General features: G+C 45.3%; 1 protein-coding gene and 1 pseudogene across 2 annotated transcripts; one reads left to right on the plus strand and one right to left on the minus strand.

The window, feature by feature from the left end:
• Positions 1 to 9,562: 9,562 nt before the first annotated feature.
• Positions 9,563 to 25,195, minus strand: LOC140697957 (cas scaffolding protein family member 4-like). Its single transcript, XM_072966362.1, is given in 6 exon segments — positions 9,563 to 10,247; positions 11,083 to 11,162; positions 13,918 to 14,019; positions 19,584 to 19,900; positions 19,903 to 20,005; positions 25,094 to 25,195. Coding segments are annotated over 6 exon segments (1,389 nt in total).
• On the plus strand, positions 15,281 to 16,280 carry LOC140697843 (group XIIA secretory phospholipase A2 pseudogene; annotated as a pseudogene). Its single transcript, XR_012075211.1, has one exon. The product of XR_012075211.1 is annotated as a group XIIA secretory phospholipase A2 pseudogene (transcript).
• Positions 25,196 to 27,210: the final 2,015 nt, after the last annotated feature.

Raw genomic sequence — 27,210 nt, forward strand, 5'->3', positions numbered from 1 at the left:
GCCGCGGCGAGAGCAGCGGCGGCGGCGGCATCGGTAGCGGCGGGGGCTGCAGCGGCGGCGGCGGCGAAGGCAGCGGCCGCGGGAGCAAGCCGCGGGGCAGCAGCGGGTCTGCATCACCGGCGGGGGCTGCATCAGCCGCGGCGAGAGCAGCGGCGGCGGCGGCACATCGCTCCCGCCGGCGGGGGGAGGCGGCAAGCGAGCCAGGCAGGGAGGGCGCGCCCCGAGTCCCCTCAGCAGCCTGCGGCTTCGGCCGGCAGAGCCCGCACTCCGGCGGTGCGGCGGCGCGCTGCTCCGGGTGGGCTGGGAGCTCGGAGAGCAGCCCGAGCGCCGGGGCCCACTGCGCGGGGCTCCACAGAAGAGCGAGGCCTTGGCGGGGACCCGGGAGGGGCGTGGGCCGAGGGGCGAGACAGAGCCCGAGCCGTTGGGCGCGCAACCGCCGCCTCTCTCGCGAGGCCGCTGACCTTCCACCTGCGGGGAAAGCTTTAGGGGTGGGGTAGGGGCTCTGCCACCCGCCGGGAGCGCCGTGCGCGGTCCCGCGCCTGAGGGACGTGGGAGGGGCCGGCCTGGCACTGAGTGGCCACGTGCCAAGGCCGGATCCCCTCACCGAGGGCCTCTTGCTAGTTCTCCTGCTTACACAGGGGCCCTGCCCTCAGCTTTCCCGGTGAATGGGGTGGGGGGGGGCTGCCTTTGGACCTGAATCTTTTTTTCCTTTTGTCTCACACTGCAGGTTCATCATAAACAGAATTAAAAGACAAATCATATATTTTAAGAAGACAACTCTATCACAGATAACAAACACAGGATTAATATCGGGAATATATAATACAATTTGTAGATACTGACAGGCATATACAGACTAGACAAGACTACACTGTAAAGCACAGGGAAATATATACAAGATCTTGTGGTAGCTCACGGTGAAAAAGTTTGCGACAATGAATACGTGTATGTTCACGTATAACTGAAAAATTGTGCTCTACACTGGAGACTGACACATGGTAAACTGACTATAACTCAATAAAATAAAATTTAAAAAAGAAAATATTAAGAAAAGAAAATTTTTTTTTAAAATAGAATCACTTATATGTGAAATCATCTTGTCAGTGTGACAGTGGAGAAGGAGCGAGCCCAGCCCTAAGACCCCGCATCAGGCCACTGGAGCCACCACTGACTGGACTGAGCTGTCTGTTAAATGCAACCACCATTTAGACAGTTTTTTTTCACGCGTGTCTTTCTGTATTTACAAAAAGAATGCAGAATGAAATAAGGTAGTGTTTGGAGTAAAGCTTCCTGGGTTCAGCTGTCACGCCCACCACTTACTAGCTGTGTCACTAAGTTACTCGCTCGCTCTGGGTCTCACTTTCCTCATTAATGAGGCAGCACATATCGGTAGTTCCCTCTGATGGTCTCTATTCAGGCTTCAGTGACATGCCCTGCTTGCTCCCATGCTTGGCACAGGATGATTCAATAAATGCTTGTCATTTTTACGATTATCTAGATAATTTGCACTTTCAAAGCACATAAGGAAAATCAAAGACACCGTATGTGCTTTCCCATAATAATGTCCTACAGTAAGATTGTTGGTGAGTACCGCACGTGGAGCATGTAATAGGAACTCCATAAATGTTGTGAATTAAATTGGAAGAACAGTTATTTTGAGGTATAAAGTAAGTGAAGACAATTTTAGTTTCAGAAACAAAAGCATTAAAACAAAGAATCATGTTGGAAAAAATCTGATAAATGCTATACTATTAATGGCAATGATATATTGTACAGCTTTGTCAAAAACTTCATGAAATATAAATATTTCCATTAAATTCAAAATACATCATCTAGGTTTGCTGAACTGGCTGATGGTTGACAATTTCTGGAATCTATCAAGGTAAATCAGAAATCTCTGAAAGAGGAAAAACAAAACATATTGGGTGCTATGAAAATGCTTAAGAGAGAACCTCCTGGCAATCTACTTTTGTTTAACTTTATTTCTAATTTCTAAATTTAAAAAGCACTTTGGGTTCCAAATAAAAATGATTCAAGACATGTTTTTAATGTGTTTATACATGACAGCAAACTAAATAATCTCAATATTATAGGTTTTATTCTCCACCCCACCCTGGGCATTAAACACTTAACCTATACTTTTAAATTTCTGACTTTATTTAGCAAGTGAAAACCAAAGAAGTCCTGCTTAAGATGCTCTAATACAAAATTGATAAACCATTCTCCGGTATCTAGTGAAATCAGACCTGCTACTTAATTACTGTGCTTGCATGTAAGCTTCTATTGCTAGGCCTCTTTTAGTGTGTGTGTGTGCACGCGCACTCATGTGTTACTTATTCCAACAGAATCTAGAGCCAAAACAATTCTTATTTCTTTACATTTCTAGTCTTCTACTTAACAGTCTGTTTTCTCAAAAAAAAAAAAAAAACTCCAAAAAGCAAAAGTCTGGGAACAAATGGCTTCACTGGGGAATTCTACCAAACATACAAACAAGAACTAATACCTACCTTTCTCAAACTATGACAGAGAAGTACAAAGCAGGGAACACCCCCTAATTCACTCTACAAAGCCACCATCACCTTGATACCAAAGCCAGACAAAGACACTATTTAAAAAAACCAAAATTACAGGCCAATATTCCTGGTGAATATGCTTGCAGAAACATTCAAGAAAATATTAGCAAACTGAATTCAACCACATATAAAAAGGATCACCCACCATGATCAAGTCAGGTTTATTCCAAAAATGCAAGGATGGTCCCATACCTACAAATCCATCAATGGGGTACATCATATTAACAAAACAAAGGGTAAAAATCTCATGATTATCTCAATAGATGCAAGAAAGCATTTGCCAAATTCAACACCTATTCATCACAAAAACTCTCTCAACAAAGGTGGTGTAGAGGGAACATAACTCAACATAGTAAAAGCCATTTATAACAAACCCACAGTGAACATACAGGATGGTGAAAAACTGAAAGCTTTTCCACTAAAATCAGAAATAAAACAAGGATGCCCACTCTCACCATTACTATTTAACATAGTATTGTAAGCCCTGGGCACAACCATCAGACAAGAAAAAGAAATAAAAGGCATCCAAATTTGCAGATGATGTGATACTATATATAGAAAACCCTAAAATTTCCACCAAAACACTATTAAAGTAAATAAATTCAGTGAAGTTGCAGGATTCAAGATCAATTAATATACAGAAATATATTGCCCTTCTATACACTAATTAATAATGAATGATCAGAAAATGAAAACAGGGAAACAATTCCATAAACAACTGCATCACAAAAGTAAAACACCAAGGAATAAACTTTACTAAGTCTTTCCAGGCTGTCTCTGCAGGGCTGCCTGGTCTTGATGGAGCAGAGAAGCCCAAGAAGGGTGGCTGTGGGAGTCGGTGGCAGAGGGCAGAGGCAGAAGGCAGTGCCAGGCAGCAGAGGTGGTGGCGGGTACCCACTGAGGAAGATGCAGGGGAGCAGGGAGCCCACCGGGAGAAGGGAGGAGCCTTGCCTCACTGCCCGGGCTGCCTGAGCCACTGCCTGCCTCCTCCAACCAGTTCCCCCAGCTCAGGGCCACAGCACTGATCCCCATCCAAAGGCCTTCCCCTAACATGCAGCGGCATCTGCCACCCACCTGCCCACCTGCCCTCCAAATTAGAGTGTTTTATCACCAACCAGCCAAGATGAACTTAATGAAGAGGATCATGGCGCTGCTGAGGCAGGAAGAGCATGGTCCCCAAGACAATGCCTCAGGACTGATGCACCTCCACTGTCTCTTCACTGAGCTGTGCCATCCTCCCTGCACATGGCTCAGCAGGAGCAAGGAGAGAAGCCGTACATGATGCTGCCTGTGTTTAACAGGTGTTTGCAAATGCTCCACCAAATACCATGACGGAAACATTTTCTGATCTTCTGCAGTGCACAAGTCTCATGGCTGAAGATTACAGAAATTTCAAGGAGCACATCAAACAAATCCACAGAGGCTGCAAGTCGGGCCATAGTCTAATTCTTGGAAATCAACATACTGAAGAAGCTGTTACTGAGTCCAAACTCATTCTGCTCGCCTAATGACAGGCCAATAAATCAGGAGATGAGGTGTTGCTGCAAGGAATAGCGACTTCATTCGGAAAGCCAGCAGACAGAGGATGGCAGACTAGTGTCTTGGAGAACCATCCTCCCCCAGTCAGAATTCAGGCTCCTTTTATACAAAAAAAGGGGGAAGGGGATGTAGGTGGTTGTTGCAAACTTCTTGGTGTAGGAATTCTTTGTTCCTGCAGCTGTCCGTGTGGGCCAGCTCATGGTGCTCCTGCAAAACCTCTAACAAAACAAATGTTATTCTCTTTTCTGCAACTTGTTATCTTTACATGAGTACAGAGCTAGCAAGGCTAAGCCTAGAAAATAGGGCATAGGGTTAAAGCCAAAGGCACAGATCTGATACAGAGCCAGATTAGTTCTTTTCTATTCCAAAGCCAGTAGAGCTTGGATGCTTCTGACAACAATTAACTTGCTAGCATTCTCTGATCAGAACCTCGTGGACTGTATGACAATGATGTTGGGGCCTTCCACCCTAGTTAAATGTTTGTATCTGTTTTCTGACCTTTCACATGGGCCTGAGGCCATTGGAGGTGAACAGAATGAGCTATCTCTAGCAGAACATTGTGGACTACTCCAGGAAGTTTTTGTACAGATCTTAGTGAAACTCTGCACTTTTGTTTCTCTGGCCAAGGAGCTGACTCAAAAAGATGATCTCCAGCTTTTATTCAGTGCCATAACCTTGGTGCCTTCCCTATAACCTGCCTAGGAGGAAGCATGCCAGAAAAGTCCTTATGACCATGTCCTGTCACCATCTGAATGTCAATATTGTGAAGTATATTCATGAAAAAGAATGTTTATTGACGTGTGTTCTGAATATGCAGCAATCACATGACCTGTCTCCCCTAGAAATTGTTGAAATGTTTGCTGGGCTTTCTTGTTTCCTCAAAGATTCCAGTGATATTTTCAGACTTTTCTGGATGATTTTGGGATATGGCAAGGATATAATTTCCTTTGTGATCTCTTGCTTAGGTTAGAACAAGCAAAAGAGGCAGAATCTAAAGATGCCTTGAAAGACCTGGTTAATCTGAGAACTTCCCTAACAACGTGTGGTGCCAGTGAACTAAATGCCCTGCTATTACCAGAGGGACACACTTTTTCTTGCCTGGACTTGCAGCACTGCAGCCAGCAGGCAAAGGTCACGGTGTGAGAAACATCTAGGCCTTTGCCAGTCTTCAGAATGCATTTGTAAAAGCAAAAGCCAACTTCCTTGCCCACATCATTCTTGATGCCATCACAAATATTTACATGGCTGACAATGCCAATTATTTCACCCTCAGGTCACAGCACACACTGTCACAGTTTGCAGAAAAGATTTCAAGACTCCCAAAAGTACAAAACAAATACTTTGAGATGCTGGAGTTTGTCATTTTTAGCTCAAATTCTATCCCTTGTAAAGAATTTATTCAGGTTAGCATCCTCTTAAAATGTAGCTCTTCTTATCACGGTACCATTATTGCAATGAAAACACTTCTTAAGTTTACATGACAGACATGATTACATATTTAACAATGTGTTCAGGGAGGTGGACCTTCTGGAGGTCTTGGTAAACCTTTTGTACAAATATGCTTCCCTCTTGAAGGCTTCAGCTCAGGCACTAAATGAAAAAAAGGGACTCAAGAAATAATAGTTCAGTTGAAGACCTGGCTTTGTTGGTCATGGAGACCTTCCTTGACAGTGCTTCTTCAAGGATCAAACACAAGTGCAGGAATTTTTGAGGATGTGGAGGTGTAAGACGTGTGCATAATACAGTAAGACACCCTCGGCGTCAGCAGCACGCCTTGGTGATGACCCAGCAGTTGGTGCTCTCGCCAAATGGGGACGACAGCATGGGCAGTCTCCTGGGGGCAATGCGTTCAGCCCCACCAACAGAGTTACAGCTGAAGACTGACATTTTAAGAGCCCTCCTGTCAGTCCCTCTAAGCGGCCATGGTTCCAGAACAGTTTTCAGGAAAGTTGGAGGATTTGTGTACGTTATTACATCCTCACTTGTTGCTATGGAAAGATCTTTGAGCTCGCCACCCAAGAATGGCTGGGACAAAAAGAACCAGAATCAAGTGTCTGAACTTCTCCACACTGTGTTCTGCACGCTGACTGCAGCAATGCGCTGTGAGCCAGCTAACTCTCATTTCTTCAAAGCAAACTCAGTATAAGTTGGCAGATGCTGTTTGATTTCTTGGCTGCTTCTCAGACCTCAGAAAAATAAGCTCCATGAATGTCCCCCCCTCCAATCCACAGCCATCACAAAGATGTTTAGAGGAAGATGTAATCTCAGTGGGCTCAGTGTCACCCACTTTATGGAACTGCGGTGAACTCTTTAACTATCTGTACAAAGTAGCCAGATTCTTTTGACAGGTATGGCTCTGCTCTGTGCTCTGAATTGAAAGGTATACTATGTATGATTTCAACATTAAGACTTGAATTATAAGTTAGCAAAATAAAATGAAAACAAATGATTCTCTCTTATTTACTTATCTATCACTTTATTTATGAATGTTACTATTGCTCTAATACTAAATTTTTCAGCCTGGACATCTGTGCATTATTTGTAAAACCAGGGCTAGTTAAGCTCTCAGTGCACTTAATGGAACAATTTCTATGAAGTTTACTTTCCTCTTTACTCTCCAGACCATCAGGTACATCCAGACTTATCGGTATTAGTTGTCAATAGGAGAACATGGTTATGATTATATGTGTTTTCAGACAGATGTTGTAGTATCAACATTCATAATCACTGTCAACATTTTATAATACTCAAAAAAAAATGATACAGCTTCCTAGGGGACACTGACAGGTCAAGGGTCCATTGCATTAATTTACTCATTCCTTCATTAAATGAGTACTTAACCAGCACCTACTGCATGCCAAGTCGTTGGGCTGAGGGCTCAGCTCAGCACAAGGCTGCTTTGGTTATCCTTCAGCTTAAATACAAGCACAGAAATAAACAATTGCAATGTAGCAGAATATGTGATGATGGAAATCCAGGGTGCTAAGATTGTAAGACTGCTCTATCTAAATCATTTATTTTCAGTTCTTGAAGTGTATTTTCAATTAAGTTCTCACTTCAGAAATAATGTAAGAGTGATCATGCTGCTAATTTGTCCAAGAATTTTCACTTTTAACAGTTATTATAGTTTTATTTCATAAGACAACTTGCTCTTGTAGTGTCCCCAAAAATAAAGCAAATAACTGTATTGGGTAGAGCTTCTGATAGCTTTTATTTTTCTAACTGTAAAATATCTACTCTGAAATATCTAGTGAGATGTTTCTTGTTTCTCAGTATTTCTTAGGCCTTAATATTTAGCTAAGAAAATACAGACAATGTAAAAAAATGTTTTCTAAATTTTTGTCTTGAAAATAAAAATGCATATATATTGTTAACTTACAGGAAACACAGGGTGGTGTAATGTTCAGGAAATAAGATGTTTAAAATTAAAATCTGTATATTTAGATTTAAAAAACTTTATTAAGAAGGGGAAGGACGTATGCTCTGAAAACTGTAAGACATTGATGAAGGAAATTGCAGATGATGTGAATAAATGGAAAGATATTCCATGTTCCTAGAATGGAAGAATTAATATTACTAAAATGTCCAGAGTGCCCAAAGTAATCTACAGGTTTAATGCAATCCCTACCAAAGTACCAAAGACACTTTTCACAGAACTACAACAAATACTCCTAAAATCTGTATGGAACACAAAAGAACCTGAATTGGTAAAGCAACTGCAGGGAAAAAAAGAAAAAAGATGGAAATGTCATGCTCCCTGAATTCAGACTATAGTACAAAGCACAGCAATCAAAACAGTATAGTATATTATAATGACAGACACATAGATGAATGGGACTGAATAGACAGCCCAGAAATAAACACAAAAAATTATGGTCAATTAATCTATGACAAAGGAGGCAAAAATATGTAACAGGGAAAAGATAGTCTCTTCAATAAGTGGTGTTGGGAAAACTGGACAGCTAACATGAAAAAGAAGGAAATTAGAAAATTTTCTCACACTATATGCAAACATAAACTCACGATGGATTAAAGACCTAAACATGAGACCAGAAAACATAAAACTCTTAGGAAAATACACAGACAGTGCGCGCTTTGACATAAGTCTTGACAATATTTTTTGGATGTGTCTCCTCAGGCAAGGGAGATAAAAGCAAAAATAAGCAAATGTAACCTAATTACTTAAAAGCTTTTGCAGAGTAAAGGAAATCATCAATAACGTGAAGACAACCACAGCAATGGGGAAGATACATGCAAATGTTGTCTGATAAAGAGTTAATATCCAAAACATATAAAGTGTTCATGTAACTCAATATCTCCTCCCTTACCTTTGTGTAACAGTCTCTCAGAGCTCTCTGAGATGCTGTTTGTATCCCAGGCTTAAATCATCAGTAAGTCTGCCAAATAAAGCATAATGCTCAAATTTTAAGTTGTGCATTTTTTTCAGTTGACAGGAGTCATAATTACAAAAATGCAGATAGACCCTTCTCTGTATTTGCTTTTCTCACTTAAAAATACATCATGATAATCTCTAAAAGTCAACAAGAAATGATATCTAAAGCAAACATTTTTAAGAGCTGCCCTATATTCCATGGTTTAAGTGTCTCACAATTGAGTGAACTATTGCTCTATTCATAGACATTAATTCTGCTTACGAATTTGTGTAGTTGCAAACAATGCTGACAAGAACACCTTTCTCCTTGAACAATTATCTCCTCTTACTGGAATTTTGGGTTTACTTATCCAAGGATTGTGTTGCTAGGCTGAAGGGCATGTGTATCTTACATTTGAAAGATCACTGCCTGATTGCTTTTCAGAAATACATAATGCTCACATGTCCTCCTGCTGAATGTACCAGCATCCTTCCCCTCAACACTTCTGCCAGTGGTAGGAGTTACCTCTCTTGTTAATTTTTATTAGTCTTATATTAGGAATGGTATCTCTTCATTACTTTCATTTGTATTTATCTGACTACCAGAGAAGTTAAATATTTTTTCACATATTTATTGTTATTTCAATTTGACCTTCTCTAAATGGTCCCTTCATATCCTTTGTCCATTTTCCTAGTTTCTGTTTGTCATTTCTATATTCATTTCTTAGAGACTGTTGGTATAGTTTAATATTTAGCATTTTATCAATCATCTGCATTGAAAATATGTTCCAGTCTACTGCTTTGCCTCTGTTTATGATATGTTCCATCAAACTGATGTGCATTAACTTGTTATATTAATTTTAATATAGTCAAACATGCCTTTCTTTTTCACCACAGCTTCTGAATTTCCTGATTTGGATGCTTGGATCACAACTTTTTTTTTCCTGTTTTACACTACCCTTCCCTCAACTATGTCCCTTGAGGTGGAGATAGATTTATAGATAAATATAGGTTTTTATACATATATACATATATCTGTTACATCCATTTAAATATAGTCTGTCCTGAATTCTCTTTCTTATAAGTTTATATTGTGTGTGTGTGTTTCTGTTCCTTTTGCTGACTCCTCTGAGAAGGAGCTGGATGACGAGTCAGTGGAGGTTGAGAAGCATGAAGACAAGATGCTGGCTCTGCTGTCAGAACTGGAAACAGATGAGCTGTCTGGTTCAGGAGACCCTGATGCTGCTCGTCTGGAGAACCATGAGGAATTATGGTCCCTGAGATTCTCTGAAGGCCCATCAGCTTTCCCCAGCTCTTTCCAAGCCAGAGGGACACTTGGCATTACTTTGGGGATGTCATAAATGTTCAGCTTGGTGTTCGGCTGCTCCACTTGGGGAATCAGAAAGCTTGAAGGAACCTTGTAGCTGACATCTTCATCCAAAGGAAGCATGACCCTGGCTGGCAGAAAGCTATACGAAGGAATCTCTAGAAGGCTGAGCTTTTTCTGCATGGGCACATTTCTCTGCAGGTGAGGCATGTGGGGCTTTGCTCTGCTGTTTGGAGGACTGTGGAAGCTGGACATATGCCTGGGGGGAGCTAGGCACCCTGATTCTTCCACACAGCTGGTTAGAGATGCGTTTCTCCCATCAGCCTTTTTTGGAGACACTGGCATGTCATAAATCCATTCCAACTTCTGAGGGCTGGGCAGCGTGTTGCAGCTGCCTCTCCTTAAGGCAATGGTTGATGTCAGGGGAACATTCTGCCTCTGTGAAGAACCACACAAAGTCACCCAGTTTGGTAGCAATTTTTTAAAAGGTGTGAGCAACTCATTTGACAAACGGGTATTATACTGAGGCGCAGTGCTTCTTAAAAATCAGATTGTCACTGCCAGGGTCAATCTTCTTCATTGGTTTCCTGGGGCCATTATCATTCAAGCCAGACATAATCTGGTTCCAGCCTCCTTTTGGGCCTCCTTGCTCTCTACCTCCACTATGCCTTCCACCACCCTCCTCAAGGTCCAGCCAGCCAGGCTGTTTACCTTCCTCTGAACTCAAACTCAAACAGTTTGCCCAAACTGGTTCCTCTGCTCTAAATGCCCTCCCAACACCTTGCTTTCCATCTAAGAAACTCCTATGCATCCCTCATGACCCTGCTGAGATGCCACATTGGGGCATATGTATGTTTATTGTATGCGTGTGACAGAATCCAGTGATAAACATGGAATACAGATTTCAAATTAAGGCCCCTCCCCTATATACACATAAAAACCCACCTTAACACACATCTCCAAAGTATATCATAATAAGAAGCACTCATCTAAAGTCTACTGATCTCTTGCGCTGGGCCAGGCACTGTACTAGGTCCTTTGCAGGGATTATGTCCATACCCACAATAAGTCTGTAATAAGAAACTGAGGCATGTGGGGAAGTCAAAGGACTGATCCAAACCATGCAGCCTATCCTGATCCTGAACACCACTGCCTCCAATGAAATAAGTTCTGCTCCAAGGGATCTGCATTCCTAATTTTGACCAAGATAACATTTCCCGAAGGCTGTGCATGTTTGCACAGCATGTGTGCTCGGCGCCTGTCATGCTTACATTTGTTTGGCTGGTGGGGGAATGAGTGCTGCCTTCTGGGGGCTGGGGGGGATGTCATGCAGCTGCTGCTTCCCTGGCTCCTGGGGAAAGACCACAAAAGAGAATGACTCAGATTTCTCCTTCCTGATGCCTGCACATCACAAACTCTCCCAACTCCAGCATTTTTTGTTTGTTTGTTTGTTGTTATTTTTTTCCAAACAAAACACAAATCACTAGAAGAGTTTGGGACTTTCAGTAGTGCTGCTTTTGTGGATGGAGGTGTGTATTGCACTGGGTATATTTTCAACACTGGACTCTGTGTTTTAAAAAAGACACCTTCTCAATTGAAGGTGGGGACATTCTTTGTGAGAATTAGCTGCATTTGCCTGAGCTAAAAATGGCAGTTCATTTCCTTCTGTAAGTTCACCTTAAGAATGAATTAAAGAAGAATAAATATAAGATGGGGACTTAAAATGGCTTGTCTTTTTTGTTTATCTCGATAGAGGTTTTCCTGTGCTTATAACTCATGTGCTCATCCTGCAAACATATACTGAGTGCCTACTACCTCCTCAACGCTGAGTCAAGTGACATCTATACACCCAGTAATGAGCAAAAGATGCTGTCCGTACAGATGATAGGCATTTAAAATTTTTTGCTGTTGTTTATTTTGGGGGGGAATGTAGTTTTATTTATTTATATATTCATTCATTTATTTATTTTTAACGGCGGCACTGGGGGTGGAACCCAGGACCTCGTGCATGCTAAGCACACCGTCTACCACTGAGCTCTACCCTCCCCACAATAGGCAGTTTTTTATGCAGCAATTAGGAAGTACATAAATGAGGATGTGATGAATAGATTGCACGTTCCAGAGTGAGGTGAGAGAACACCTAAACAGGTTTTGCAAAGACAGAGAGAAAAATTTGGAGTTTGGAGGGGCATCTCTTTGGAGGGAGGTGGGCTGTGCGCCCCCTGCACTCTCCTCCTCAGTTGGCGAAGGAAGAGATGCTTTTCATTCCCTTCGAGCAAAGTGGAAAGTGCCCAGCAGACCTTCTGTGACTTGAGTTGTACCCCCTGATCTCGGGGGCATTGTGTGCAGGCTCTAACTCCGCTAGAGGGAAGTCAAAGCTGAGAGACTGATGACAAAGCACAGGGTGGTGGCTGTGCTGCAGAGCTTTGCTCTCAGGGCCAGGACCAGGGCGAGGAAAGGAAAGCGCCTTCTTGGCACAACACAGAGGGGCCCCACAAACTCAGGCACCAAGGGAAATGATAGTTTGATGCAGTAATTTTTTTTTGTAATTTTTTTTAATCGCAAACAATGTAAAAAAAAAAAAACAGAAAACCATGGTGAACAAAATGTCAGAACAAATGAAACAAGAAAAGATCAACAGGGCCGGGATGAGGGTGAGGCAAGTGAAGCGAGTTGTACAAATGGGTCTTTATATCAAACTTTGGTGCCCAAGGCAAGACCCTCATTCTCATCACCCAGTCCCGCTGGCCTGCGCGCTAGAGTCTATCAGGGCTGAGGGAGCACGTGTGTTTCCCGTGGACCGGACGTGGACTACATGGGAGCTGGAGCAGGAGCCAGGCTGGAGAGGGTGAGAGCATCTCAGGAGGGTGAAGCTGGAGATGACCGCCTGCCCTTCAGCTCAGGGAGGAGCCTTCAGCCACCAGCTGGGGAGAAGCATTTGCTGGCCTCTTGGAACTTGCAGCTAAGAGATGCCCAGCAATCAGGCCAGTGCAGGGGTCAGGGGTGGTGCGGGGTGCGGTGGGGGGGGGCATTTGCAGGAATGGCCCAGAAGAGAAAGAATGAGCTTTCAATGCTCACTACCACCACAAAGCACCACTGTGACACGCCTCCACCAGAATCAGGCATGCGGCAGGGCCTTCCTACTTCTGTCCTCGCTCCCTGCCTGCCTCCCCTCAGCCTGAGGCCACCCAATGAGAAGAAACCAGAGGGAGGGAACTGGTGGCCAATCCTCAGTCCTGCAGCCGGGGCCCAGGCTCCGCCAACACGCTGGGAGGGCAGCTGCTTTTGCTTTTAAATATACAGGAAATGTGGGTATTGCCTGGACTGGACATTTAAATTCCTCCACTGAGACTTCTTGTTACCTGTGAGGGACCGGGAAGTCACAGAATCAGACTGAATTTTTATTTAGACTAGAGCAGTGGCTCTCAGCCCTGGCTGCACTTGAGAACTACCTGGGACCTTTAACATTCCTGCTGCTTGGGGCCCACCTAGACCCCAAACATCATAGCCTCCAGGTGTGGTTCCAGGAAGCAGGCATGGTTGGTTAAAGCACCCAGGCCATTCAGACACACACTGATGGGCAGGGGGGAATGCAGCCAGGGCCAGTTGTGATGGGCTAAGAAATGAGGGAAGTTGTTTTTGATTACATGAAGCATGTCTTACAAAACTGATCTACCAGTTACATTCAAATAAGCTAAAAATAAAAAAACCCCTAAGATTTCCCCCTGCACCAGAGATAACCAATCTTAAGATAAACGATGACCAAGATGATGTTAAGACTAAGATGTATCTCCTTCATGATATTACTTTTAAATGTGTACATCTGTGTATGTGCATATGTGTGTGTGTGCATAGATATAAAGTACCTATTGCAAATGAAAAGTAAACAAATAAAAAATATTCAGAATTCAAATAGTTCTCCTGAGCAGGTCTGGGCTCCCTGGGTGCAAAGCTGGCTTCCGAGTCGTGATATGTCCTTTGGAGTCAGGACTGAAGCCCTAGGAGATGTCCCAGTGGACAGCTGAAATGCAACATCTGCGTGATGCTGAGACCCCACACTTCAGGCACAGAAGCCTGGGAGGAGCAGGACCACAGAGGAGGCTCGCCTTCAGGGCTGGAGAGCACCAGCTCTGGGCAGGTATGTCATACACTTGGAAAGGCAGAGCTGGCAACGAGATCCTAGCGGATCTGGGAATCATGAGAAGGGCCTTGAGGAGAAAAAGAGCTGAGGTAAAGAAACGTCACTGCTGAGTCCATGGATCATGCTCAGAGTTTCCCAGGTGATGTTCATGTTCTCTAGGGACCCGAATCCTGGGTTATAACGTGTGTCTAATGATGCTGAAGATGCAGCCATGAATGAGACAGGTGGGGGCACTTTAAGGGTGCTCCCTTATCCTCTGCCCTGTGTTCCCCTTCACTGCAGTGGGCCAGTAAACCAGGCTTGGTACCTGCTGGTCTTAGGCTGACTGGTCCGAGGACAAACCCTGCAGTGGTTCCCATTACACTCTGGGTTAATTCCAAGTGCCTCACAGGCCATGCCCTGTCCAACCCCAGGGACTGTGCAAGACGTGTCCCCAGCTCTCGGCCATCCTCCCTTTTCCCACTTCCCTGCCACCTGCACCCCTTACTCGAGCACACCAAGCTCTCACCCACTGCAGAGCCCTGTGAACGCAGTACCACTGCCAATGTCTCCTCATTTCTCACTCCAGGCCCATGGTACTTATGCAACTGACCTTGTGGGTCACATCTACCTAGGAGACAACAGTGGGAATTTCCTGTGTTTAGAATTTTAGGTGGAAAGAAGCCAGTTCAAAAATGCCCCTTGTTTCTTAGAAAATGTAGGTTCAAGATAGCAATCAATTTAGGAACATGTTTTGAGGAGCATGGTTTCAAAAGATTTAGGGAGACAGAAGGAAACTCCAGCGCAGGAACGCAAGGGTCTAAAAGCAATGTCATCAGGAAATCTGACCCTTTTTACTTGAAATACAAAAGATTATCCTCTCTGAATTTAGACCAAAAATCAAATATCTTCTTTGTGCTGTGATTATTTTTGAAAGAGAGGCCAGCATGTTATATTAAGGAAGTTGAAATAAAAAGTAAAACAAAGCTCAAGATAGCGGTTACCCTGGGGGGGGGGAGTGGCTGGGAGAGGTGGGAGGGGGCTCCTGGGGCGCTACTTTTGTTCTGCTTCTGGATCTGAATACTAGACACTGAGTTATAGACCCTCAGGATCTACAGGTTAAACATCAATAAAAAGTTAATTGTGCTGGAGGAGGGATAAATTGGAAGTTTGGGGCTAGTAGAGACAAACTACTATATACAGAATAGATAAACAACAGGGAACTATATTCAATAGCCTGTAATAACTTATAGTGAAAAAGAATTTGAAAAAGAAAAAATATATAAATGTATAACTGGAGGGGAGCGGCCGGCGCAGGTGAGCGCATGCGCCGCGCGGAGCATCTCGGCGACTGCACAGTCGGCTCCCGGAGCTCAGTGCAGGCGGCGAGGGCCCGCCTCCCAGCGGGGCAGGAGGCGTGGGCATGGAACCGGCCGCCGCCTCCGAGCCCCGGGCCCGCGCCGCTGCCTAGGGCGTCCCGAGGGCTCCGTGGGGGTGCGGCCGTCACGCGGCTCCGGGGACCCGTGAGGCCCGGCGCGGCCGGGCGCTGCTCGGATGGCCGCGCTCCCGCGGCCTGCGCTCACCCGCCTCCTCCTCCTGACCGCCGCTTTCACGTGCCAGGAGCAGGCCCAGACCGCCGACTGGAGGGCCACCCTGAAGACCATCCGGAACGGCGTCCACAAGATAGGCACGTACCTGAACGCCGCCTTGGACCCCCTGGGAGGCGAGGACGGGCTCTGCCAGCACAAGTGCAGTGACGGATCTAAGCCTTTCCCACGTTACGGATATAAACCTTCCCCGCCAAATGGATGTGGCTCCCCACTATTTGGTGTTCATCTGAACATCGGCATCCCTTCCCTGACAAAGTGCTGCAACCAACACGACAGGTGCTATGAGACCTGCGGCAAAAGCAAAAACGACTGTGATGAGGAGTTCCAGTTTTGCCTCTCCAAGATCTGCCGAGATGTGCAGAAAACACTAGGACTAGCTCAGCATGTTCAGGCGTGTGAAACCACAGTGGAGCTCTTGTTTGACAGTGTTATACATTTGGGCTGTAAGCCGTACCTGGACAGCCAACGAGCCGCATGTAGGTGTCGCTACGAAGAAAAGACTGATCTTTAAAGAAGATGCTGACAGGTGGTGACAGCAGATGAGGACAGAAGAACATAACTTTTGACAAGAACTGTTTTTACAGCATAAAGCTGCCTTATTTTTGTGAAGGGATTATTTTAAGACCTTGACACTAAAGCTTCAAACTAAAGAAACAAATGGAGGTTATCTTCTTGGATGTTGCTGCCTTGGTGTGCCAAATTGTCTTGACCAATCTGAGAAAAGGGTGCATGTTAAGGGGAGAATTTTTTAAAAGGAGTCTGTAACTCAGTTTTCACAACTATATTTACCAAAAAATAAGGTCAAATGTAAAACTTATTATAAGGTATGTTCAACATTATCTTATCTGGAAATACGGGGAAATCTTCACTTATAAGTATGTTTGTTTACTGTAAAATTTAAAATATACATTTATTCCTGGAAAAAATGTATAACTGAAGCATTATGCTGTATATTAGACACTAACACAATGTTGTAAATCAACTACACTTCAATTTTAGAAAAAGTTAATTGTGAAGAATAGACAGTGTCAGCCTCAGAGCCAGGGAACAAGACCAAGGGCACCGCCCTGGCCAGCCCCGGGGGCAGACAGACGGACACAACAAAGAAACTTTAGTCTCGAGTTCATCAGCGTGTGGCCCTGGGAGCCAGCATCCTCATCTGTAAAAGGAAGAGTTGCTCTAGTCTAAAGAGGCCTCAGTCTCTCACCTGCAGAGCTCTCTTCCAGCTAGAGACCCAGACACCCCGACGAGGACCACCTGAGGGAAGTGACACATTTCCACACCTTGGTTTTTAATATTTTTGACCAAGTTTAATCTAGAAATAGTCAACCCATGTATAAGTGGGATCTCTGAAATGGGTCCCCCTGGGCCGTGCGCCAAGTCTGTGAAATGCCCATTGGAAAACAGCTCAGTGTCAGTGGTGGAGTAGCTTCTGCTCAGAAGGCATTTTCTCAGCAGTCTGAGACTCAAGGCTCCCCGCTAGAGCACATGAACAGGGAGGGGATGTCTGCCTTTTCTGTGGATCAGAAGATACTTAACTACTTATCTTGCATTTCTTCTAGCTCCTTCCTTCTTGTAGTAGAGGTAGAAGTAAAATCATTCAGAATCACCAAAAGACACGACTCGAGATAAACTTAGAAATGACCGGACCCGACCCTCTCTTGATACAGAGCAAGCAAGAGACGTGCGGGGGGGCTGTGACGTTTCCAGTCGCCCGGCCTGGCTGTGGCTGCCCCAGAGGCTGAGGGAGCAGGGACTCCTGATTTTTAAGCCACAGGTGGCATCTCTTACTTTAAAAGACCCGAAAGCACAGAGAAGGCAGTAAAAGAAAGGAAAGGGCTGGGGAGGAAGCAGAAATAGAGACGGGGCAGCTGTGGAGGGGAACCTGAGCAGGGATACGGGGCAGGAGAGATTCCAGGTGTGTTACTGGGGCCTCTTCAGGAGCCTACTTGCGCGGAGAGGGGCCCCTGGCTCCTGAATCCCCCTCATGCAGCTGTGGTTTCTGCCGATGGCTGCAGCCTGTACCAGTGAGGGCCCCAAACTGCTGGCATGGCTCATGTCAGGACAAATCCTATAGCTAATGCCCTGGCCCCTTTCTGAGTTAAGCTGAGATAGTAAAGTCATCTCTCCTTTTATACCAATGTCGGTCTAGAAGTTGACAGTGAGTCCAGGGCTATGAAGCCTGATGTTGGATCTGGTGACTTCATTCATTCCTGTTCTTGTTCATGGAGCTCCATGGAGGAGCTTGGCACCCTTGCTGGGGTTTAGGGACACCTGGGGAACAGTGGACACTGCATTGGTCAGTTTTCCTTTTAGGGGGAGGGGAAAATGGACTTTGTTTTTTGTTGTTGTTGTTTTGTTTTCTTTAGTGGCTTTGAAAAGAAACAAGAATTTCCTTCGGCTAAGGACATTTGTTGCTTCTGGAGGAGCCAGTACGGGGGCCCTGCTCTGAGTCAGCTGCTCAGATGACAGCTGAGCGTACCCGGCCTAGACCTGGGCCAGCTGTTCCAGAAAAGTGACTCAAAGCTCACTCCATGGACGGCGGCAGAGGCCCCATCGCTTCCTCCTGGTGCTGGCAGCCAGGGCCTGAGCAGCAGCTGTTCTGTGCAGCGGCTGCCTGGTTTTCTGCCTGGCAGCCTGAGGAGGGAGAAAATCTGAAGTACTCAGAAATCTTTCAAGGCATCAACACCTTCCTGCTTGAAGACAGTGTTGGGAGCTGGTGTGGAGGAGGCCTGTGTGGTAAGCAGGACATCCCTGGGGTCCCAGCACACGCATTAGGAAGAGTGGCCTTTCTGGTGAGGGACCTGACCAGGATCTCTGTCCAGAGCTGTGGCCGGGTGGGGTATGTCACTTGAGCCAAAAGCAAAATGTGTGATGGCAGGAAGTCCACAGTGACTGCAGACCATGCAGATCTGTTCTGCCTTCTTAACACCTCCTGAAGCCAGGACTTGTGGGAAAACAATGCATTATTTTTCTCTTCTATTAATTCCTATCCTTCTTTTAAAAAAAAAGTTTCATTCTGTATCTACTGAGTGCTTCTTTTCCTCTAATTAAAAAAATTGCTATTTAAAAAAATTACAGATGAGATACATGTTCTATGTAACACACGCCACCTTCCCCATCTCTTTGTTCATCATGTATTTATCAAGTACTCACTCCCTGCCAGGCACGGTCCTAGATGCTGGGGACATAGGGGTGGATGAAATAAAAGCCCCTGCTTAGTGCCTTCTTTCATTTTCTCCTTAATCAGCCCCACAGCCTGAGGGTAACCACTGTCGGTGTGTGTTATTGTCAGTGTGTGAACACGCACACATGCACACACGCACACACACACACAGAATTTCTTTTTAGTTTTTGTTCATTTGGTTGGCTTTTATTGAAATGGCTCCTCCTCCCCTCTTATAAATACCTGATAGAACTACTTCCTCTTATAAATACCTGATAGAACTATTTCACCTTTTATTTTCAGAACTGCATAGTCGTTCATTGTAGGACTATGCCAAAATTCATGTAACCAATGCCCCATGAACACACGTTTAAGCATCTTGGATTTTTCCCTATAACAAATAATGCTATAATGCCCATGGCCGCCTAATCCAGATATACTTTTGCCTTCTTGTACATTTCTGCAGCAATTCTGGAAGTAAAGTTTCTGGATTGAAAGGAATATCTATTTTAAATCTGGTGAGTAATTTCTTGCCTCTGAACCCATGGAAATTCAACTCTTCCGTTTACCAGCAGCCACCCTAGTGTTCCTTCCTAGTGTAAAAAAAGACCGCCGTAAATGGTGTGATGCTTTCACACAGCTTGACTGAGCATTCAGTCTCCTGCGAAGTGTGGAGAGCTGGGAATTGCTGGGGTGCAGAGAGTATGAATGCCAACCCAAGTGGGGACCAAACACTAGCTCACCCAATCACCCCAACTGTGTGGCTCCCATCTTGCATGTTTGATCTCTTGATGGACACCCATGAGTCAAAGGTAGTTGAGCCCCTGGGAGCTACGTACCCCTTGACCTATTTCTTCTACCCGGAAATCAGCTTACCTGCTTTGGAAAGCTTAGAGTCTTTTCACAGATGATCTTGGCACTAGTGGGTGGGTCAGGCAACTCCCAGACTTGGACTGTGGGAGGCAGGGGCCCCTCCACCCAGCTCTTCATCTGCTCATACACGGGGCTGGGAGGCAGGGGGTTGAGCAGGGTGGGCACCTGGTAGGTCTCCTGGGAGCTGGTGGGAGTGTCTTCCAGGCCCCTCAGGAAAGACGGGCAGGGCTTGTCAGTGGGGCCCTCCCTGAGCTTCTGGAGGCAGTTGGCATGGGCCAGACCTTGCCTGCCATGGAGTGAACACTTCCACCAGCCCTCCTTTCCAGCATATTTTGCTCCAAAATGGTCAGGATGTCTCCTCTGCAGAAAGCCAGCTCGTCAGAGCAGTCAGGGTGGTTGTCATAAAGTGCTCTGGCCAAGAGAGTCTGGGGGCCCAGGAGAAAGAATTCACGGTTATCACCATTGCCAGCCACTGCTACAGTGATACCACGTGCTTAGAACAGCGTCCCAGCTGCTCTGCTGTCCCCTTCCCTCCACCCCAGAGGCCCTGGTCCCTACTGTTTGCCTGATTGGTTTCTACCCATCCTTGGGGTGAGGAGCTCAGGTGAAATGTCACATCTTCAGGGAGGCCTTTCCTGCATCCTGAGACCAGGTGCAGCCTCCCAATTACAGTCCCATGGCCCTGATTTAATTTGTGGTGACTATGACACTCTTATTTAGAGTTGAATGCAGCCTATCACAGAGTGGGGTTGAAATCCTGGTTCTGTGTGCCCTTGAGTAAACTAGCGACTCTCATTGGGCCTTAGTTTCCCCATCTGTAAAATGGGAATAATAGTACTATCTACCTCATGGAGTTACTGTGAGAATGAAATGGGTGGATGTACATAGGCAGCTCATAGAACAGTGCCTGGCATTGGTAAGAGCTCAGCAAAAGCCTGGATGCTACTGTCATAATGATCCTACTGCTCTTTGTCTGGTGGTTGTTATTTTTCTCCTGACTTGGGTTGGAAGTTCGTAACTGCAGGGATCAGATCTCGTTTGAGGTCCTGCTCCTTGCCCAGCATCAAACTCAGACCCAGGTGCACAGGAGATGCTCCATCATTGTTCTTTAATTCACGAGTGATGAAAAAAGGCACGGGTGAGTGACTCATCTATAACAGCCAAGATCCAAACCCAGGCAGCCTTTTGATTCTCAGACCCATGCTCTTTCTGTAAGCCACACATCCTCCAAAAACACAACCACCTGTTGTAATGGCAGCAATGGTAAAGCTCTCCCCACCCTTGACTTCTGTTGGAATTTTCTGCTGTAAATAAATGAAGGCAATTTGTTACCGTGGGTTTTAAAGTAATCACCATCCTCCCTCCCTTGTTATATCCATGCATACTTATTACAAAAAATTAGGAAATACAGAAAAGCAAAACAGAAGAAAATGGAAATTACCCATCATCCCACCACTCAGAGGTAACAATTTATACCACTTTGATATTTATCATTCCAGTTGCTTTATTTTTTTTTATTGATTCATAATCATTTTACAGTGTTGTGTCAAATTCCAGTGTTCAGTACAATTTTTCAGTCATACATGGACATATACACACTCATTGTCACATTTTTTTCTCTGTGATTTATCATAACATTTTGTGTATATTTCCCTGTGCTATACAGTGTAATCTTGTTTATCTGTTCTACAATTTTGAAATCCCAGTCTATCCCTTCCCACCCTCTACCCCGCCCCCCCCCCCCCCCGGTAACCACAAGTCTGTATTCTCTGTCCACCAGTTGCTTTAAAAAAAGTTAAATGCAGTTCATTCTACTTTTTACACCCGCTAGCTGCTAGCACATACAGTTTACAAATAAAGCAAAAATGACCTACCCTCCCACTACACTTGTTGAGAACTGATGCTTTCCTTGCATAACAATGGGTTTTTTCCTGTCCCAGAAATGGAATTGGATTACCAACTGTGGAAAAATACCATCTTAAACCCACAGTCAGCTCTACGTGGATTTAGGGAAATGCATGCCGTATATCTAAGAAACCAAACAGAATCAGATGCTTCCTGCAGGCAAACAGGCACTGAAAGTCCCCCATAAAATCCACAGCAGCTGAGATCCCAGGGGATCACACACAGTTTTTATACCTGAATCTTTTTTCCTTACTACAATAGTGACAAAAGGTCAATAAAGAAAGAGTGCAAAATAATGATAAGCAAATAGAAAAAAGCAAGAATGAGGGAGGAGGGCACAGCTCAAGTGGTAGAGCACATGCCTAGCATGCATGGGGCCCTGGGTTCAATCCCCAGTGCCTCCTCCAAAAATAAGTGCATAAATAAGTAAACGTAATCACCTCCGTCCAAAAAGGTTTTAAAAATAAAAAAATTTAAAAATCAAAAAAAACTAAAAAATGCCTACAGGACCACTAACACAACCATAACCACTGTCACGTCTCTGCTTTGTATCTTTCCAGATCTCTTCTTGTGCATCTTCTTTACATACCCAGAGTCAGTTATATTTTTAAAATTTAATGAGACCCCATAATACATACAGATTTACACTCTGCCTCTTCCTTTATTCCCCTATGTCCACAAACAGCTTTCTTTAGTACCCCTTTAATTGTATGGATGTTTTCCAATGTTCCTAGACTGGTCCTTCCTGATCTGGGGACACTTTAGCTAATTCCAGTTTGTAGTGATTGCAAACACTGCTGAAATTATCATCTTCAGCACTCACTATCTGCAGCTCCCCCAGTCTGTTTCCACAGATGCATTTCTAGGTGGGAAGCTGGCAGGGTGGAAGCCATTAGGGCTCCTCCTTCATGCTACTCACAGTGCACCAGCAAGGTCATTTCCAAGTCTGCCCAAGAATGAGATGGCCTGTTTCTTTGCCCCCTAACCTACCCTGTGCATTTGCTCTTTGTTAGATGGCATGTTGGTTTTAAAATCTTTTTCAAGAAAACTTGAAATGTTTACTTAACACATTCATGGAAGCACCGAGACTACCCAAAACTACAGAGCTGGCTGCAGCCTTCATGCCATGGAGACTGGAGAACTTGCATTAGGAAGAGGGTCACCTCCCCGCAGTGTCTCTGCCATGAATTCATTTCTAAAAGAAGGAATAAGGCCCTGGAGAGTTATGGGCACGTGTATGGGCCGTTGCTGCCTGGAGACATCCTCTCTCATCCTCAGTGAACCAGAGCCCCTCAGCTAGAGAGATGGTATGAGGTCCCACTTGTCTGGTTGAGTGAGTTTCTGGGATTAAATTAGAAAGCAAAGAGCTGAGTTAGAGCCAAAGACAGGGATCCCCTGGGGTCAGCCATGTGTCCCTTCACAATTCAGCCAACCTTTATTAAGTGTTTACTGGCACTGTTCCTGGGGCTGGAGTCCTCAGGAACATGACGTTTGATCATCTTCCCTCCTCACTCTCTGACCCTTCCACAGCTCCCCAGCACCTTTTGGATGAAGCCCCAACACTGCCAAACCTTCAAGGCCCCAAGTGATGCTGCCCCTGTCCAGCCTCACAGCATCACTTCCTCACCAGCCACACATGGACGCCAACATTTTGGGGTCCTTGAGTCCTTTGCACATGCTGTTCCCTCTTCTCAAAATGGCAGCTTTTCACCCCGTGAAATTCCACTCATCCTTCCAGACATGTCTTAAATATCCCTTCCTTGGAAAAGGTTTCCCTGATACCTAGATTCCTGCAGATGAAACCAGTCCTCCCCATTTTTTTGCTTAATACCTTTCCATGTCAGGACCTAGGACATTTGTATCTAACTCATTAAGAGGGCAATCATCTAGTTGGCATCTGTCTCCTCACAAAGCATAAGCTCCAGGAGAGCAGGGACCACACCTACCCTGCCCTCACCAAGTCCCCAGGCTCCCATACACAGCACGTGCTCATTGGCTACTTGGTGAGTTAACAGATGGATAAGGATGAGTGCTGCAATGTCCTCATGTTCAAGCCTTTGAGAGGTAAAGAGACACACAGCACCAAGATGAGAACCCCTGTTTCTGTCTAGAGGAGCATAAGAAGGAAGCTCTCTGACCCTTTTAGATGGCTTCAGTAAGAAGGACCCCTGAGATGTCCAAAAGATTGGCCTCAAGGCCTGGCTGTTTCTGCACATGCAAGTACTGCTCCTTTGATGTGCTGTGAGTGGGTTTCATGGGAATGTGTGTGTTCAGCTTGGGGAATCCAGCAGAAATGAAGCATTTAGAGGGAACAGAGCTTCAGAATCTTATAAAGGGCATTGATTAAAGGTCTAGACTTAGTAAAGTTACTTGCTACCTCGTAGATTATTTTTTTCTGGTTAAAGAGGTAACTTCTGTTCAGTAAGAAAAGATAACTTGGAAGATTTTGGTTTACTACCTTGTTGGACTTCAACCAGATTTTGTATCTAACCAGGCAATCATACCCTCACATTCCTGTACTGAATTGCCGACAAATATCTAGCTCCTCAAACGCTCTTGGGCCTGATTTTAACCTTTTCCTGATTCCCTCATTAATTAATCAATCTTTGACATGAACTCATTTTATATTCACAGGAGAGTCAATGATTTTGCCTTTTGGAAAATAATACTTTAACTGTTCACACTGGGAAGAAAAGGGGAAGCAAAACACAATCTCCAGCCCATCATCACAGTTCTCATGAAGTACATCTGTGTCTTAAAAGATAAAGTCCATCATCTGAAGTGTGTTTGCCATTGTCAGAAATAATGAAGTGTGTTATGTTCAGATAGAGCAGTTGCTTCTATACAGCAGCTGCTTAGAAGTGTCTAGATTGGCGTCAGCGCAGCCGGTGGCTTTGCCCATTGTGAGAGGCGGGGGTGCTTGTCCAAAGGACAATGGGCCTCTCTGATCTTCCACCCCAGCGGGCACCCACAGCTGTCCAGGACGGACAGCGACAGACTAGTTCTGGGGGCATGGCTTACGGCCCGCAGCCTTCAGAGCAGCAGCCCACCCTAAAGGACGTAAACTCCCAGCAAAGGAAAGTCCTCACTCAGCTGCTATAATGTGAGTCCCTTCAGAGTAGTATTTCATTGAAATTGGCAAGAGGTGTTTCTGGACACCTTGTGCAATCAGCTAATGTCTCAGAGTTTTAAGAAGAAAGACCGTCAAAAATTTGTGTTATAAAACAAACACATGTGAGACATCTTGGGGAGTTCCTCTCCCAGAAAAGGGAGGCAACAGTGGACTATACTGAATGGGGAACTGCTTTGTGTTGGGTGCTCTGAAGTCATTATACCACGTAATTCTCAGATGCCTCAGAGGAAGGTTTTCTTATCCTCATTTTACAGATGAGGAAACTGAGGGTCAGAGAGAGCAAATGACTTGCCCGAGGTCACTTGGACCCTTAAGTGCTCTCTTCACATCCATTACTGTACCCTTCCTCTTACAAGCCATTCCCCAGACTCCAGCCAGAATGATATATGTATATACATAAATCAGACTGCGTTGGTCTCTTGTTTGAAGCTTTCAGTTGCTTAGAGCCGCACTTAGAACAAAACAAATTCCCTACCTGACGGCCCCACCTGCTCAGCCTCCGGGCCGCTACTCCTCCCGGGAATTTCCCTCCAGCTGCATCGTTCCCTTCTTCTCTCTGATGCACTAAGGAAGGCATCTCCTTCACCGCAGGACCTGTGCCCTCCCTATTCCCCCTGCCCAGAACACTCCTCCGCCAGGTCATTGCCTGACTGACTCCCCCTTCAGATCGCATCTCGAAGCACCGCAAGGCCGGGCTCCTCCTCCTCCCCGAGCCGGCCACCCTGGACTTGGACCTGAGGATCCTCAAGACACGCTGAAGAAGGACTGCAGCTGGGGGCCTGCCGGGCCGGGCAGGCTGGCCGTGCGGGGAGGACAAGGGACAGCAGCCACGGCAAAGGTGCATCCTGCGCCTCCGCGCCCGGCCCTGTGCCCGCGCTCTCCAGACAACACAAGGATGCGACCGACATGCCACTGCACAGCGTCCTGATAATAATTGCGATTGTCGCTGTGGCCACCCCCAAGTTATTTTGAGCAGGGTGTTTTTTTTTTTTAACACTTTTTTGGGATGGGTATTAGGTTTATTTATTTATTTTAATGGAGGTACTGAAGTCGAACCCAGGGCCGCTTGCTCACTAAGCACACGCTCACTGCTCAGCTTTACCCTCCCTCCTTGGATTGGGGGTGAGTGTGGAAATGTTTGTGTAGATATTTAAGAGATGAAGGGGGATGTACGTTTGTACTTTTATTCTCTTTGGTCACAAACGCAGTTAGAATCGAGGTACAACGGAAAAAACCTTCTTAACCAGTTAACATCTTCATACATCAGCTGGAAGGAGGGAAAGGAAAACACATAAGCATTTGGAAGGAAGAAGGGGAAGAGCTTAAGGAAACATAGGCAAAGAATGAGAGACTCCCTCTCTGGAAGATGCTCACAGAAGGTCCAGATGCAATGTGCTAATCGATACTGAATCAGCAATGAGCCACAGGAGTAATTACTTAGCTCCATTCATTCACTCATTCATTCATTCATCAGGATTGTATTGAGCAGCTGCTGCATGCTCAGAGCTCTGCTGGAGACAGAGTGGTGAACAAAACAGTTCCTGATCTCACGCCAGTGTACATTCTAGTGAATGAGACACACTCCAACCAAATCAGAAATAAATATAGGGTTTCTAGTGTGATGGAGGAAAATACAGAAAGTTATGAGAAATTATGAGTGCAGTTGGGAAGTGGTGATAGAGGAGGGCTTAGGGAAATTTCCTCCGAGAAAGGAGCCATTTGAAATTGCGGTCTAGGGAAGAGTGAAATTTAGCCAGATCAAGAAAGGGGGAGAAAGCATCTAGACAGAGGAAGAGAAATGTGAGGGCAGGAGGAAAGGAGGGAGTGAATCTGTGTGTCTGTGTGTGAAGTACCTGGGGTTGGGAGAGCTGAAAAATGACCAGGTTGTTTGGAGAGAAGTCACCAAAAACCCAAGGCTTGATTTCTGGATTGATCAGTGTTTACATCTGATTGTGTGTAGAAAGGAGATTGGACGGAACCAGTGTGAAAGAGTCACCAAAGCCAGTTGCATAGAGCAAGTGGGAAATACCCGTGGCTCAGGTAAGGGTGGAGATTGGCTGTAGGAAACTGTAGGGAGGAGCTGGTGAAGGGTTGCTTGCAACCCTTGAGGTGAATCTTGAAAGAAAAGCAGGACTATAACTGCCACACATGGGAGGAAGGAGGCACGATGGACCAAGGGAGTAAGATGCAGAGAGGTTTGGTTCTCCTGCTTTGTCTTCTGCAGCGACAGGATGAGCCTGTGGCAGCAGGTACAGTTGTAAGCAGAACCAGATTAGATGGGCCTGTACAAATGCCACCTGCTGAAACCTCTGTTCTGTGCTTCTTCATTGTTCCTACGACCAGGATGGCAGTCCCCTCTCTAGACCGGGAGAATGGGCACAGCTCCTTGGTGGTTGCCCCGTGCTGGCTCGCCAGGAGCCTGGCCTGCCTTTCTGCCTTACTTTCCATTTTTATTCAGTTCACTTGACAGAGTAAAGCTGCAGAAACTGAGTGTTTAAGCTGGTTGGGGGGCTTCACCTGCTGTGTTGGCCTCATTTTAGAGCTTTATGGTGCCTAAAGTTAGGAGGGGCTAAGATCATGCAGTAGCAGGCA

This window comes from Vicugna pacos, chromosome 8 (assembly GCF_048564905.1).
Source record: "Vicugna pacos chromosome 8, VicPac4, whole genome shotgun sequence".
In the NCBI taxonomy this organism is placed as follows: domain Eukaryota; kingdom Metazoa; phylum Chordata; class Mammalia; order Artiodactyla; family Camelidae; genus Vicugna; species Vicugna pacos.